The sequence below is a fragment of the Telopea speciosissima genome, chromosome 3 (assembly GCF_018873765.1).
Source record: "Telopea speciosissima isolate NSW1024214 ecotype Mountain lineage chromosome 3, Tspe_v1, whole genome shotgun sequence".
NCBI classification, from domain to species: domain Eukaryota; kingdom Viridiplantae; phylum Streptophyta; class Magnoliopsida; order Proteales; family Proteaceae; genus Telopea; species Telopea speciosissima.
The window spans coordinates 43478230-43495856 of NC_057918.1; the positions used below are offsets into that span (position 1 = coordinate 43478230).

General features: G+C 38.7%; 1 protein-coding gene across 3 annotated transcripts in view; it reads right to left on the reverse strand.

Moving 5' to 3' along the window:
• Positions 1-248: 248 nt before the first annotated feature.
• LOC122655988 (peptide chain release factor PrfB1, chloroplastic) overlaps positions 249-17627 on the reverse strand; it is a 48987-nt gene continuing 31608 nt past the window's right edge. For 2 of the 3 annotated variants that reach the window (XM_043850401.1, XM_043850399.1), the window contains 3 exons: positions 14278-14493; positions 3295-3481; positions 1176-1538 (listed from right to left, as the gene is read on the reverse strand). In XM_043850401.1, the coding sequence (XP_043706336.1) occupies positions 1234-1538; positions 3295-3481; positions 14278-14493 (708 nt within the window). In that variant the 3' untranslated portion in view covers positions 1176-1233. Of the gene's footprint in view, positions 267-1175; positions 1539-3294; positions 3482-14277; positions 14494-17627 lie in introns of those variants that run through there. The other variant, XM_043850400.1, reaches the window with a different exon arrangement.

The window sequence follows — 17627 nt, forward strand, 5'->3', positions numbered from 1 at the left end:
TTGGGGAAGGCGAGAGCATTTTAATCTTTTCAAATTTTTGCAAATAAGTCAAGGTAATTAGGTCTTTTAAAATTTTAAAAAAGATAAAAGAAAGGAAAATTTGGTCATTTTATAACATTTAATACCTGATGTGAACTTAAATGACATTTAGGGTATAAAGTAAGGGTGGTATGTGAAATATTGAGACACTTAAGGGGTACAAGGAATACTAGTTGCATTCTAAAGGGGTACGTATATTTTACCCTTAAAATTAGGAACATTACATAATGAACCAAATTGTCACCGACCAATGAGGCTGGGACCCATGGTAGATCAGCTCAGCCGAACAACCGCTGCCCAGATGCGATGGCCTGACCGAACACTAAGAAAAACACTAGAATGACCAACCTCGAGGAAAAGCTAGACAGGTCAAACTCGGCAAGCAACTCTTAGAGGTCGGCCAAATGAAAGATTCCAGGACTCACCAGGACCGAACCGTGATGTTAGCCTACAGACCATACCTGACACGGAGAACAGGCTAACAGGTCGCCTCAATGACAGATCGGTATCAGAACTGATCAAACCGACCTGGTCGGCGACTTAACCATCTTAATCATTGGTTAGTCATACATCTAGAATTCTGGACCACCAACTCGGCAAGTCTAATCACTTGCTCGACAAGTTAGCGGCCCAGTGCCATGTCCTAACCAAGGAAGGACTCTACCAAGGAGGAAGCCTTCTCCAAAAAGGGAATCAAACCGGTTCACTTACCATGACTAGAACACGACTAGAACACCTACCAAACCGAGACTCTCCATAATCGCCTCCCGCTTGGCTTTTCAGTTATAGTTATATATAGCCAAGTACACCCTAGGTAAGGGGATTCGAACACATTCTAGCTCTCAAGGACATTATTTGCTGTAGTAGCCTGACTTAGGCATCGGAGAGTCCACTGCGGGTCGAAGCTGGCTCTCCTTTGTCTGTTCTTCTATGCAAGCCTTGCCTAGGAGAACAGCTGGACGATTTCAAGCTGCAAGCCTGCAACAATTACATAATATAAAAATTGTTCCGATTTTCGTACACTATCTTGTATCTAAACGCCCCCCCGCCCCCCCTTCATCTTATGGGGGCAGAAATGATATTACAAAATTGTCACTTTGTTCCAATCTGACAGTAAACTGTTATACATAGCCGTGTACATAATTTTTGCCTATAAAGATTATAGAGTAACCAAGATTTGTGAATCACAAACAGTTATATGACAGCAGCAGCTGCAGCAGTTATATTGTATTTGTATTTGAGGTATGCTTTGATGAATGGCTCCAACTCACCATCCATAACAGAAGTGATATCAGAAACCTCATATCCTGTCCGCAAGTCTTTGACAAGCTTGTACGGATGGAATACATAATTACGTATTTGCTGGCCCCATTCGGCTTTCACTGCGTCTCCTCGTATTTGTTTGATTTCGGATGCTCTTTGCTCCTCAGAAATGACCAGAAGTTTAGCTTTCAAACGACTAAGGGCTTTGATCTTGTTTGCTAGTTGAGATCTCTCTTCTGCAGAGGATATAAAAGGAAACTGAAAGCAATTAATAAGATACACAATAAGGAGTTAGATTCTGAAAGACAGGCATGACCCATGATCTACATAATCAAATCCAAGTTATTTAGCTTCCATATGAATTGAGTTATTAATCAGACTTAATTTCTGGCTTAGAGTATTGAGTGCAAGTCAAAGTACATATGGGGAAACTAAAGGTTCTGGGGTCTATATACTTTGTAATCAGATTTTGTTCAGTTGTGTTTATGGAATTATTTTCTTCTAGATGGGAATGGATCCTCTTTCTAGGTTTTGATGGTAAAAAAATACAATATTCCTGGTGAAAGTTGTTCTGCTTTCTCACTCTTTTGTTCAATCTCTGAAATTCTGATTTTGGGTTCTGCTTCATTAAGAAATCTGGATTCAAGCATAGTTTATTATGTTTAGCTACTAGGTCTGATTAATGGTTTCAAAACCCTAGTATTTAATGCCATTGCTGGCTGTGTCCTGGCTTAGATAACCTGGTTTTCAATTCTATTTTCATATCTAGATTTCAGAGGGATTCTATTTATCCCATTACTCGCAGGGTCATAGATTTCCTGTATGGGTAAAAGATGCTTTCTTAATGCAAACAAATGCATCCATGAAAAACAACTAAATCTTTCAAGGTTTTCAGAATGGATATAATAGTCTTGTTGCTATTGAAATCAGAAGCTTGGATAATTTATTGAAATCAGTAACCCCTCACCACTCCAAACACCACAACCACAAAAACCCCAACCCCATACCCCCCCCCCCCCCCTCCCAAAAATTAAAAAAATTTCCCCCCCCAAAAAAAAAAAAAAAAAAAAAAAAAAAAAAAAAGCTTGGATAAGCTTGGATTTATTATTTTATAAAATCAAAATATCAGTACTTACCAACCAAAAGGTTTCCAACCAAGCTTTTGAGTATACAACTAAATTAAGATCTCCAAAACTGAGTTTTTGAGGTCCCTTACTACCATGCCCCCTAGGAGAGTAGAAAACCTTTGGTTTAATCCAGTAAAACTTGAAGTCAAGGATAAACCAGTTTCTTATAACAAGAAAGAGCTCAATTCAATGGCGAAAACACTCGATGAGGCGGTGGAGAGCTTAAATGTACATGACATGAGCTTATTCAACTGAATAGACTTGACCAAATAGAGTTTCGAAAGGTTGCTTATACAAGCCCTTTAAAAAAAAAAAAAAAAAGGGCATACCCAGTGCACGAGGCTCCCGCCACTGCGGCGTCTAGGGAGGGTTATAATGTACGCAGCCTTACTCCTGTTTCGCAGAAAGGCTGTTTCCAGACTCGAACCCGTGGCCTCTTGGTCACAATGGAGCAACCTTACCGTTGCACCAAGGCCCACCCTTCTTCAAAGAAACAGAAAATAACCATTTATTAATATTTGTTCTGTCTTGGGTAGTACTCTACAAGCACAGAAAAAAATATACAGCTCATACAAATATATATATATATATATATAAAATAAAATAAAAAAACCAAAACAAAAGAAAATGCAGATTAAAGAATAATTCATATTAATTGAACCCACTTAAGTTTGCGATTTCGATGAATCACTCTCACTCAATAAGATGAAACTGACTATTGCTTTTGGATCTTTTTTCACCAGTACAACAAATTGGCACTCAACTAGTACGCAGTTGGAAAGCTTGAAATAGGAACTGGCCTAGCCGTAACAGATACATACATATTTACAAAAGAATGTTGCAAAAGTACAGCATGAGAGCAAACCTGTACATCTAACTGCAATGCCAGTAGGGATGTGAACGATTCGAACAGCTGTCTCTACCTTGTTCACATTCTGACCACCCTTTCCACCTGCCCTGGAGAAACTTATTTCCAAGTCTTCTTCAGGTATCTCAACATCCAGTGACTCTTCAGGAAGCAGTGGCATAACTTCTACACCAGAAAAGCTTGTCTGGGATAGCAAACTAAAGGAGTCATGTAGAATAAATAAATAATAAAAATGTATATATGAACATAAATATATATAAATAATACCATCAAGATGGTCCTGATAAATGATCTACCAATAGGATATCATACTTTGTTCTGAATGATTTTATTGATAATTAAATATTGTCTGAATATTTGGATCCGGTTGGTCCAACCTTTGAACAATGTGAACCCTTTGTTCAATTAAATCTAATTTATAAATAGAACTAGTAGCAATGCAGGATCTAAGCATGCAGTGTATATATATGCAAAAATACATGAATTATTAGAAGAAAGAAGGCGTATCCCTCTCCTCAAAATTGACACATGGGTCTGGGGCAAAGGTTTAGAATTTTCCTTCTCCTATTGTTCAGCCAAATTATCAGTCTCTGAGTTATTTAGTTTAACAAGTGTGCCTTAACATAGCAATTGGAGCCTTTTGGTGGCACATAGGATAATTCATTGTTTTAATTATGATGGTTGCAACCGCCAAAAACACTATTAGTATAACACCACCCAGAACATTAATTCATAAACCAGATTTTGACTGTACTGTAGACAAACTGCCGTGGGCCCTTCCTCTCATGGAAAGCCAGCCAGCTGATTGGCAATAGGGAGCTTAGGAAAATCCAATATGGATGTCTAAAATTCCCTTACATTACCAACAAACTAGGCTGAACTAAATCATGTAAATCAACTCTTTGCAGTATGAAATGCCAAACATAGTCTCACCAGTGTATGTGCAATCATAAGCTAGAATCTAGCAACAGCTAGGAGCTTCATTACCAAAACAGAAGCCATAATTCAGCAGTTCCCACCCTCAAGATCACAAATGGGCTAAGTACGATCATCATAAACATTGGAACTAAATACTACTTTCTTGGTAACCACCATTTGGCATGGTTGTCAGAAAAATAAAACAAATCAGATGGATAAGATCATCAGACAATGTTAGTGTCACCATTGCAGATTTGGGTAAGACTCATAGTTGTCATGGCAACAAGGTGACCCAAGGTAGTAGCTACGCGCCTTGTCGCCAAGGCGGGCGTCAAGCATCGCCTAGGCTCCCTAGGCATGCATGCATTGTATGTTAGCTACACAGCCATAGAGGCATAGACAGTAGAAGATTTATGTTTATCGGTAACCAGAAAGGGAGGACTACAAAGAAAAACATTCAGTGCAACTTTGGATTGCCTACTCCCTATGGGTATGTCCCTTAATGTATTGACTGTAAATACATCTCAGTTCTTGTTTCTGCAGGACACTGACATCTGAACAGTAGGCACCAAAACAAATACAAGTCGTTTGAGGACGCCACGGAAGCTGGGAGAGAGAATGGAATATCAGTTTGGGCACAGTAGTCAAACACAGACCAGCGCAGGTAATGGAGAATCAATCTCAAACTAGTAAATCCAGCAATAGATCATTCGTAAAAGGATCACATATAGGGACAAATTAGTATTAAGAACATAATCCCAACACTTCTTTTTTACATATGAGAAAAGAAAAAGAAGGATATGAAATAGGCCATGTTGAGCAAAGCGTTTTTTTTTTTGTAAAAGGTGTTGTCATTCTTGTCAACACAGTCAGTTGATCATCACTCTCTCAAGAAGTTGGATGGATTGCCGATGTTGACAAGGAAGTGTGGTTTGTGGTAAAGAAGCGGCGAAGTTTCAGCAAAGTTGAGATGTGCAGCATCCTGGCAGGTTCGATGTCGAATTAGCACTGTTCGACATTGAGTATCGTCGACACCAACAGCGAGCTGCTCGACACATGCTTGCCATCGACATAGTGTCGAACAGAGAACATCTCACGTCGTGAAGTGTTACTGACAAACTCAATGTTCATCATATTCTGTTAGGCATGAAAGAAGGGTCGAGTCCACATGAAAGAACGGTTGGCCGACATGCGCTTGACATCAACTTAGTTGCATCGTACGATGAACCGAAAGCATTCGACATCGAGTGTGACTACTCATGGGCATATATATTTAAGTCGTTAAAGGGTAATATAGTTGGTTGTTGGCCTACGAAAATTACAGAGAATATTCCCCACTAAAGAGAAAGATAACAGAGAGAGTCCAAGACGAGAGAGACCCTAGAAGACTACCTTAAAGCCTTTCTGTTAAGATGTGTACCGTGGGATAATATCTATGTTTTAGTTGTGTTAGGTGTTGATCATGATAGGGGAAGTGTCCCTATAGTGATCTAAGTTGAGTTTGAGTTTAGTTATAAGTGATTAATATTAGTGTTTATTTTCATTTGTTGTTTTCTTGTATTAGATTGTAATTAGGTGTTGGAGTCTCAGTTGGTTTGCTACTAAGACTCCACTGGCTGATTTACAAATAAAGGAGGAAGCCACGATAGGAGCCACTGAATCCTATCGTGGCAGGTTTGGATTCTCTTCAGTAGTTCTCTCTGTCACTTCCACTTCTCGTCTTCAACCTTGTTGAGGACTGGTTCTTGGTTTCTCTTCTGTTACATGGTATCAGAGGCCGTTATAATCAGTCTTCGTCTTCATCCTCAAAATTCTGGTTTGATAGTCCTTTCAAGGACTGTGTTTTCATTTGGTTGCAGCAACCTATGCTGCCCACATTCGATCTGAGGCCCTAGTTGATGATGAAAATACAGTTTCTAAAATTAATTTTGATATAGATCATCTTGAAATTTTAGGGCAATGTTGCGCTACTCCTGTAGGTCCTTCAACCCTAATTTGGTGGCCATCCGGTACCTACATTGATTCCTATTATAAATCACCTATATGATTTTTTAACCGCAGATTTGCTTTTTATACTTGCTGATTTATAAATAAAGGAGGAAGCCATGATAGGAGGCACTGAATCCTATCGTGGCAGGTTGGTTTTTCTTCTATTGTTCTCTCTCTCACTTCCTCTTCTCTTCTTCAACCTTCTTGAGGACTGGTTCTTGGTTTCCCTTCTGTTACACTTTCATTGAATCATTTTTACGTATTTGAGAAGCATTCTTCATGAGAATCAGAGAGACTATCAAAGGTTGTGAAGAGGAGAAGAAACGAGTCATTCTACAAGACACGAGAGTTCCTTATGCTCAAGAGCCATTGAAGTGTCAAGGAAAAGCATGTGAGGAGGAGAAGTAATGTAAGGTTAGAATTACAAAGTAAACTAACCCCAAATAATTAATGTAGTTCTAAATTGGTAGTAGGCCAACTAGAAGCCAATAACCAGGATCTACTATGAACTGGTAAACTTGGGTAGGCTAAAATTGGGAATTTTGGCCAAATTAGGATTAGGGTTTGGTTGAGTCTAGGGTTTGCAGCTAGGGTTATGTTAGGTTAGTGATGGGAAGTCTATCAGTGAAGGTTATGTTAAGTCTATTAGGTTTAAGAGTGTAACTTGAGTTGGACAGCAAATTGGGTTTAGGTCTACGGGTTTCTGAAAAGAGAATCAAGGGAGAATCTAGGGTTTAGATTGGGATTCTTGGCGTAGGGTTTGTATTGAGTGTTCCTGGGTGTGTGAGAGAGGTTCGGTTCAAGTATGGACAGATTGTGATGGTGGGTTTGGTCTGTGCAGGTTTTAGGTTATGGGGAACTTAAAAACAAAAGGAGGAAAGTTAGAGTTTGGGGTGTGAGAGGGTTAGAAGAAGAATTGGGGTGATGGGGAATGTTTCAAACTTACTGGAGCTGCAGAATTATCCTGGCAACAGCTTGTTTGAAGGTAGAACTTGAATGAAAATTGAGTCTTGAATTTGAACTTGAAGAAGATCTTCACTGAAACCACCCGGGCTTCGCACGGCAAGGTGTCGACTGGTTCACACACCAATCCCACCAACGAACCACTCGAGCTTCACACCGCAAGGTGTCAATCAAATCAAACACCGATCCCACCAGCCTTGATCAAACACAAGACGATTCTTCAAAGGAGAAGAGAAGTTGCAGCAGCTTGCAAGAGCAAAATTTTCAAATCTGTGAGGTAATGAGCACCCCCACGATTTCTATTATTTATATTAGCCAAAAGGCCTGCTGTCCTAATCAGCCTAGGAGTGTAAAAGCTCTTAGGCTACTCTAATTACACAGCACAACCTCTCTCAAATTTGTGGAGAGGTGTGGACCCAACTTATAATCTAAATAGATAAAAAAAAGGTGACTCAAGTCACTTAAATTGAACCACTAGGTCAAACCAGTTTTTTGGACCGGTTCAATTTAAAACACTAAAACATGAAAATAAACAAAGTATAGAAGCTAATCCCGTATGCAACCTATTTACCCCTACTTTAGGTCCATAAAAGTAACCTATTATATTGAAAACCCATCGGACCAAAGGCCCAACATGTATATAACCTAACCATAGACTTATTCCCATCAAAATAAGCCTCTTTTGGTGATGTATCTGCATCAACTCTCCCCATCTTGAAAAAATCCGTCCTCGAATTTTGCAGTGATGAGGGGGATGTTAGAGTTTGTGTAATAAGGGTACTTTAGGAACTAGATTATTGTCTAGTTGCCTTATATTGTAATTTTTTCTTTTACCTTTTACCTCCCTAGGGAGTGATCTGTAATTTCCGTGAAGTGCTTAATGAAACATTATAGGGGAGAGGAATCAATTCCTCACTTCCTAACAGTTCTCTCTCAACTCTTCTTCTTCCTCTCTTCTCTTCTTAACTCTTGCCATCTTGTTTCTTAGTTGAACCGATCCATTCTTGTTTTCTAACTTGTTATCAGAGCTTGGTTGGAGAGTCGACCAAGTCTACATTTTCTCTACACCTCTCTTTGGAACCCTAAAAAGGTAGAGGGTTCCAATAGAGGCAATACTATGTAAACTAATACAATTGGAAGGTTTAATGGAGTTCCATTGAGCAACACAAGACCCAAGGGAGGAGGTTTAGGGGATGTGAAAGTCGAAATGAAGATTTAGAAGCTGCACATAAGTTACCGTCAGCCCTACCTTCTTCCTCTCTTTTCTCTCTCATCAAGCAACCACTTGAGGTGTAGCTATGCTTGTTGGAATCGCCCAAGAAGTGCTTTTGATTCCTTTAAGGCCTCATTAGCTGAAGGGATGCACTTTGGGAGCACAACTCATTACCTTTCAGCTGGACAGGTACCGTCATATTCTTTATACATCCTCTGTTTTGCCTGAAATGCCTCACGAAGTGTTGAAAGGCTGTTGTTAGTTGAAGGAATAATATTATATGAGTTTTCTTGGTTACTTTGGAATGAAGCTATGTTATCGGAAATGCATTTGACTTGTTTTTTCTACCAGAAACAGTGATTTGTTCACTTGCTGATTTTTTTAAGGTCGAGTGTACTCCCCAGTTGATTGCTACGTTGTTGAAATGGTTGTGGAATGCCTCATATAGTTGTTTGGGTTGTTACGAGATGTTGTTACCCTTCGGAGGTTTTGTTTGAGTGAGGTTCCTCACATTTGGAGCTTGTTTGTCCTTGCTGGTATTTTTTCCGAAGTTGGACTCTGTATTTGGGTTGAGTGTGATCTCCCCATCAGATTTGGATATTGTTTTTTCGAAGTGGGCCCACTTGGTGTTAGTGAGGAATGTTGTTTGAACTCCTCTAGTGGTTGTGTGACGAGGTTATACTTTCAAGACTGTCATGGTGGAATTTGTTTGAGATGTTTGCCTTCTTTGGTTGCTGGACTATGTTCACTAGTGTTTGAAAAACTTCTTTGGGTTGAGAATATCCTACCCTTTTGACTTTGGGTATTACCCCCATCTTTTAAGTGTGTTTTTTCAGCCTGTATAGATCAGTGAATCAACAACGGCTATTTGGAGAAGTCTTACCTGAGACGAACTGTCTCTCTTCGGTTAGAGTGTGTACTCCCCATTGGATTTGGGTATCATTCCCCACTTTTTCGTGTATTCTTACATGATGTCAGCTGTTGGAGGAAGAGGTCCGGTTCCACACCAAGGAAATGGCAGGGATCAATTCAGCTGCAACCACTGTGGGAAATTTGGACATACTAGAGAGCGATGTTGGATACTTTATGGTATGCAAGGCAACAGGAGAGGGGGAGCCAGAGCTCACACTTTGATGACTGAAGTTGCCCCTATGGGATCTCCATCTGGACTGCAGACCGACATCAGATCTCTCACTCAAGAGGATATTATCGCATTTTGCAGGGTCTTCATATCTAGATCGCTCTACTTCTACACCTGTAGTGCCTAATTCTTTAGCTTCCACTGTATAGGCCTCTACATCTGCTCCTTCCACTACCTCTACGTGGGTCATTGACTCTGGTGCCACAGATCATATGACTAGTATGTCTCAGAGATATGATTCCCACAATCTGTTCAGGTAGAGATAAGGTTAGAATTGTTGATGGCTCCAATTCTTCTATTTCTGGTAAGCGTATTGTTCGAGTCACTTCTTTTATTTCTTTTAACTCTATTCTTCATCTCCCTAACTTTGCCAGTAATCTGCTATCTGTAAGTCATCTAACCAAATCCTTGAATTGTTGTGTTACCTTCTTTCCTTCTCATTGTGTTTTTCAAGATTTGGTGACAAAAAGGATTCTTGGCAGTGGATGGGATGAAAATGGACTCTACCTTCTTGATCCAGGATTATCACCCCTACCTACGTAGGCGTAGTGACAATAGTACCATTGACTCTGTGATGATGTGGCATCAACGTTTGGGCCACCCTTCCTTTAGGGTTATAAGACAAAAATCGTCACATTTGTTTTCTTCCATTCCTTCTTCCCATGTATTTTAGTGTGAACCATGTCTATTTGCTAAACATAGTCATTCTTCTTATCCTTACAATGATAATAGATCCATAGTTCCCTTTCATATTGTGCATACTGATGTTTGGAGACCTTCTCCCACTACATCTTTATTTGGTTACCATTATTTCGTTTCATTTGTTGATGATTATTCTCAGTCCACTTAGACCTTCTTGATGAAGAATAAAAGTGATGTCTAGGTTGCCTTTAAAAATTTCTATCAGATGGTTCTTACTCAGTTTGAAACTAAAATCAAAATCGTTCGTTCTGAATTCTGATAAAGGAGGGGAGTACATGTATGGTGGCCTCCAAAACTTTTTCACTAATAATGGCACTATCCATCAGGTAGCTTGTGTTGACACACCCCACAAAATGGGGTAGCTGAGAGGAAAAAACTCCATTTATTGGAGGTCACTAGGAGTATTTTATTTGGCATGCATGTTCCTAAATTCTTTTGGTCCAAGGCTCTCCTCACTGCTGCCCTTTTAATCAACCACATGCCCACCAAACTTCTTGGCTCCAAATCCCCTTTGGAAACATTGTCTCCCCAAACTTCTGCTTTCTCTCTTCCTCCTAAGGTCTTTGGGTGTGTGTGCTATGTCTATGTCAATAAATCGGTTAGGACTAAGCTTGACCCCAAGGCAATGAAGGCACTTAAATGCATTTTCCTTGGATATTCCACCTCTACCAAGGATATAAGTGCTACCATCCCTCTTCCCCACAGCGACTTCTCTCCAAAGATGTTACCTTCTTTGAATCTATACTATTCTTCACTTCTTCTAAACATCCTCTTCAGGGGGAGAATAGTGGGAATGAAGAGGCCGTTGATATCCCTTTCCTCCCACCTTTGCCTACCTCTCCATTTCTGTATGAAATTGGGAAACATAAAGAAAGGGCCGTTAGTGCTATTGATGATAATTCAGGTGGTTGTTCTGGTAATGAGAAGGTTACCATATTGTATACCAAAGAGAGAACAAGCAAAAGAAGACCTGCCAAGAGTCCTCCTTGGATCCACATCCTGAGATACATCCTCCTCAGTCAGATGACACCCCTCCTCTTCCTTATGATTTAAACCTTACTATTGTTGTTAGAAAAGGAAAAAGAGCTTGCACTAATCCTGTAGCTCAGTTTATTTCCTATGATGCTCTTTCTCCTACAAGTGTTGCCTTCATTGCTGCCCTCTCTTCTATTTCTATTCCCAAAAATGTCACCGAAGCTATGTCTGACCCAAAGTGGAAACAAGCCATGTCTAAGGAAATGATGGCTCTTGAGAAGAACTGTACTTGGAAATGGGTTGACCTTCCCAGGGGGAGAGTTCCAGTTGGATGCAGGTGGGTCTACACAGTCAAGTACCGATCAGATGGTACAATCGAGAGATACAAGGCCCGGTTGGTGGCCAAAGGATACAGTCAGGTGTACGGGATTGACTATCAGGAGACATTTGCTCCTGTGGCTAAGCATAATTCTATAAGGGTTCTCTTATCATTGGCAGCAAATAGGGATTAGCCACTATATCAGTTGGATGTGAAAAATGCTTTCCTCCATGGTGATTTACAAGAGGAAGTGTATATGTAGCCTCCTCCAGGATTCAAGTTTCCTTCAGCTGAAAGCATAGTTGTCAAGGCCTCGCTAGGCACCGCCTTGGCATCTAGGCGGTTTTGTAGGGGTCTAGGTGGCAGGTGCCTTATTGGAAGGCGCCTTGCACTGGTTTTATTGGTATCAAACCCGGTTCTAGAACTTATTTATGTCAAATATCATTTAAGTAAATGTTTTTATATTTGGTATTTAATTTACTTAAGATATTATTTATAAATAAGCAAATACCCCCTATTTGAATCCAGTAAAAATAGTTAAAAACCAATTTCCAAAAGGATAAAAAGTCAACACCCCAGTTTAAGAACAAAAAAACTGGATTTTCGACGGTAGGTGAAATTTTCAACTTTCTAATGCTGGGGTTTTTCTCAAATCAAAAAATTCTATAAATCTTAATATGGTAAAACATTTCTAAAAACCAAAAGTGCGGTAAAATATTCATTTGTTTTGATACCTAAAAAATGACTTTCATTCAGAGCGATTTTGACGGCATTTGTGCATACCAAATAAGGTTTGGCAGGAACATAACTTCTTCAATATAAATCAGATTTCAGCAATTTTGGATTTGTTGGAAAGCAGGCTTTGTGGTCTAACTAATACTAAAAGTCTCATGTAGAAATAAAATCATTTGACTAGTCAAACGTCTTAGATAACAAGAAATATTTCTCTAAATCGAGAGCAATTTAATTACTTATAGATAAGATCATATTTTCTAAGAACAGTATAAACCAAATATGAGATTAGTATAAACCAAATGTTTGTTTCTGTTCTGTTGTCTTTTATTTCTGTGTTGATTTTTGATGACTTGATGTGGCTTAATATTGATTTTTCATGACTTGATGTGACTTAATGTTGATTTTTTATTATTTGAGGTAGCTTACTGTTGATTCTTTATGATATAATGTGGCTTAATATTGATTTTTGATGACTTGATGTGACTTAATGTTGATTTTTGATGATATTTGTAGCATACTAAAATATTTTAGCCTAGTAAACAATGTTAGAAAAGCGGGGAAATAAAAATTAACACTTGGGGGCGGCCTTGGTCGCTTAGGCGACACCTAGGCGGGCACATTGTCGCTTAAGCGCTTAGACACCCCTCCACCGCCTTGGGTTTCCTTGCCACCTTGACAACTATGGCTGAAGGGAAGGTATGTCTCCTCAAAAAGGCTTTATATGGTCTAAAACAGTCTCCAAAAGCTTGGTTTGAAAGGTTCAGACAGGCTATTCTGAAGAATGGGTATTCCCAGAGTCAAGCTGATCACACCTTATTTACCCAACGAGGTAATGGTACTATTACAGTCCATATTGTCTTTGTTGATGACATTGTAGTGACAGAAGATGACAGAGCTGAGATAGCTAGGCTGAAGACCTACCTGGTTCAACAATTTGAGATTAAAGATTTGGGTCCCTTGAAGTATTTCTTAGGAATTGAAGTGTTAAGGTCCAAAAGGGGAATCAACATATGTCAAAGGAAGTTTGTTTTTTATTTGAAAGAGACAGGGATGTTGGGTTGCAAGCCAACAAACTCTCCCATTGATCAAAAGGGAGATGATCCCAACAAGGTGTGCAAACTGAAGAAAGCCTTGTATGGGTTGAAGCAAGCACCAAGGGCACGGTACTCAAGATTGGATACCCACCTATGCAATATGGGATTCAAGAAGGGACTAGTGGACAAGAACCTCTACATTTAAGTTTGAGGACAACAACCAAATCATAGTGGTAGTATATGTTGATGACATAATTTTTGGAAGCCATAGAGATGAGCTGTGCAGAGATTTTGCAGAGAAGATGCAGAAGAAATTTGAGATGTACATGATTGGCAAACTATCATATTTTCTTGGTTTGCAAATAAGTCATCTAGCCTAGTAGCTGTCAAGTACAATAGACTCCCAATCATTGACCTATACATGGTTTGGTCAATTGATAGAGCCTCATGTTTGCTCAACTTACACCCAGTCATTATAGAGGTCTCAATTTCTAATGGTGGTCACCTGATGGAAATTGAAGTGTGAAGATAGAGGATGCAATTCCAATGAAACCTGGGTATCCCTGCATAATTTAACACAAATCAGAGCAATTCTAGCAGCTTAGATGCTTGAGATATAAAGTAAGCCTAAATAGTGTTTAGTGAACCGAAGAAGTAGAAATCAAAATTTCACCGCCCAACTCAGAAACAGATGGCTGAACAAAATGTGGCACAGAATGCCATAAACCATGATTAAATCAGAAGCTTAATCTATGATATGCATGTATGCTATTACTTGGAAAATTTAGTAAAAAAAAACCTTAAGCATTTGTTGAAGCTTTTCATCTCTATGGCCAAAAGCCATCTGACCAATGCTACCACTCTAGCACACTTTCAATCACCAAATCATTCGAATAGAAAAACCAGAATATCTTTTTACCATTTTGAGGACCCCCACATCAACTTTCTTACTAATTAAAAGGATAAAAAGCCAACTAGACAACATAGTTACCTGGCGAAGACCTTTGGCATTGAATGGAGACCGCCGGACAATACGATGTGTTCCTTTCTCCCCTGACAAATACCCATATGCATAACGGCCTTCTAGTTCAATCGTGGCTGATTTGATTCCAGCTTCCTCACCCATGGATTTCTCAACCACTCTTGTCTTGTACCGCTGCTTCTCTCCCCATCTCACATACATCCTAAGCAGCATGTCAGCCCAATCCTGCACTGGAAACAATTAAAACATCGTTACACAAAAATCAAGTGTGAAAGAAACTTTCTCCGTGCTGTTTTGGTGGAAGTAACCCACACGGCTTGCACAACTATGGACATATAAAGTATAAAGTGGGACTTGAGATGATCGATATGTAATCAAATGGGACATAGATTAAGAGCTCTGTGTTCCCTCTAGTAGATCTTTTAGGTCAAAAGTAGACATGACTAAAAGACCCTCATTGACTGAAGATATACACGCTCTTGCACAAAGCTCACCATATATCTTCAACAGATAAACAAGTTGAAAGGCCTGATTGTCATGAACACCCTACCATGCTTATTTTCTTATTTCATATTTCAGTGAAATCTCTTGGGTGTGGAGCTAGGAAAAGTTATCTTACATTTTATATAACAAAAAGTTTAAACTTTACTCAGCATCGACAATATATGGACAAAATAAATGGCAAGGACGTACTTTAATTGAATGAACTGGGATCAGGGAATTAAGAGAGAAAATTTAGAAAATGAGGATGTTTCATCTATACAGCAACTAGGTAAAAAATTATTCCAGAATTTGTTCTAACCAGGACAATAACCACATGCAATAGGTGGAAAGGAAAACATAAATATGATATCCTGATATTTCCACTTGCATAATAAAGCAAGAATCTCAAACTGGTTCAAGAACAGTGTATTGCTTGCACATTTAATAGTACTACGTCTTCTATTTCAAATTGTGTCAAATCATTTGTTAATCTTTTCTACTCCTAGCAATTTTTTTAGGTAAAAATATTTTATAGCAGTTATAAAAGGAGTTTCAACAGTATAGGCTTTCTCAAATCTGTATGCCCTAAACACCAGGAAAAAAAATTAATCTGATGCAAATAAAACTAATTGTAAAAAGAAGAAAGGAAAAAAGAAAAAACAGAAAGGAGTACTTGCAAAAGCATCCAAATTCTGAACATCAAAAATACTGAGCCATATCTCTGTTCATCACATCTATGTGCAAACTGTATTCATATTTGGGCAGCTTCGAATATGAGACAATTCATGCAGCCAATCGTAGAAAGCACACAATTAGTTTAAAGGCTTCTTACATGGAAGTCATTCCTAATCTTTTGGAAAAGCTGAATATGTAATTAGCCTATTACTTCTGAAGCAGACTCAAAGATAACAGCATGATGAGTTACTATGTAGAAGTGTTCTTATCTGGGTTATGATCTGAATTGGATTATGTTAAAGTACAGATACTTCATAGTAGGTGCATTCCTCATTCAATGATATAATATCAAGATTACTACGAATTAGTCATGGAGGCAATGCCTATTTCCTTAAATCACAATGGATCAAAACTTGTTTCTTAAACGAACCATGGAAATAGAAGCCATGGAATACATGGTAGTCATAGAGGTTGTAATAGAATCAGTTTACAAACTAACCAGTGTCTAAGGTTGCTCAAGAGAAGAAGAAGAAGAAGATGGGAAAAAATAGGGCAAACCGAGTGGGAGAAAAGAAGTGTATCGCACCAGCTGCAGTCACCTTTGTTATGACAAAATATGATTAGATAATTACAAGCAAACCCTTTCTTATGTATGTTTACACCACAAAATAAAATAAGTGCAAAAGACAAGTATACCCTAGAACCCCACGACTATACAGTAAGGCTGGGAAGTAGAGCTGAAAATTAGAAAGACAAAAATACCCTTAAACTTAACAATTATATTACACTCCGCTAGTGTGGACATCATTTCCCAAAAAACAAATACCCTAAAAACTGAAAACCAAGTTTAGACCCAGTTCTCCTTGGCCTGGGATTCCAAATTGGTTCGTATCAGTCCAACCATGCTCGTGCAACTGCACCATACAGAGATCCTATTCACCATTCAAATCTGTCCAAAGCTATGTTTGTTGTCAACCCAAAGATATTCTAATGAATCTTATCTTTTCTCACTTCTTCCAAGTCGTGTTTGGTCTACTGCTTGGTCTTTTAACTCCTCTGAAGTCTAATCTGCATCATATCACATTATCACTCCCTACCACTGGAATCAAAAACCTCAATTGCCAATTCCTATAGGATCTCTACCCTCAAACTTTTTAAAGTTTGCAAACTACTCCTACGCCATCTCAAAGTACTTACTGGATTAAATATCCATGAAACATTGGAAAAATAACAAATTGTCACCAGGACCCTTCATTACCAAGAACACTGGGAATGTATCCTATAACATTATGTACCAAGGAGAATGCCAAGAACATTTACAACACCAACTTGGTTTTCTCGGCTGCAACAGGCATTAAATGGTAAGTTGTGGCTAGAAGATAACTTGGAATCAAAATTGACTTGATGGTTCTAACTGTATATATTCTTTTAGAGAAATGAGAAGCAAAATTATGACTGCCTATTGATCATGGTATAAAATCTCGCGAAATATCGGCGATATATCGCCATATTTCGTGAATCTCGACATGTCCGAGATACGAAACACTTCCGAAACATAAAAATACAATATCTCGTCGATATATCGTGGATCTCACGATATATCGCGAGATATCACGATATATCGCGAGATATTGTAAAAGTGACAAATAGTGTCACACTAAGGGCCTTATAATTCCATATTTCGCAGCTCTTGGTCGATATTTCGACCGAGAGCTGCTGAAAATCAAATTTTCTCTCTTCTTCCTCATTTTTTGCTTTTCTTCCTCCCTTCCAAGCCTCATCCAAGCATTGTTGAAGCTCCTTGTCGCCGGGAAGACGTCGGAGGGTCATCTAAGCTCATCATCCAAGCCTATTTTCATTATTTAAGGTAAATTATATTTTTCTAAAACTATTTTTTTTTAAAACACTTTGTACGAATGTTGTTGGATGTTGATGATATTAATATATGTTAGACACCGGAGGCCGATCTACAGCCTCACGGTGTCGAAATTTTTTTCCCATATGTATTTTTTTTTTTTTTTTCTGGTTTTAAAAATTCATTTTCCTACAACTAAAATAGGAAATAATTAGGGGTAATATGACTTAGATGGTAATGAATTAAATATATGTTAGACACCAATGGCCGATCTACGGCTTCACAGTGTCGGATTTATTTTTCTGCTCTTAAATAATTCTTTTAATTTTCGAAAATTAAGAAAAAT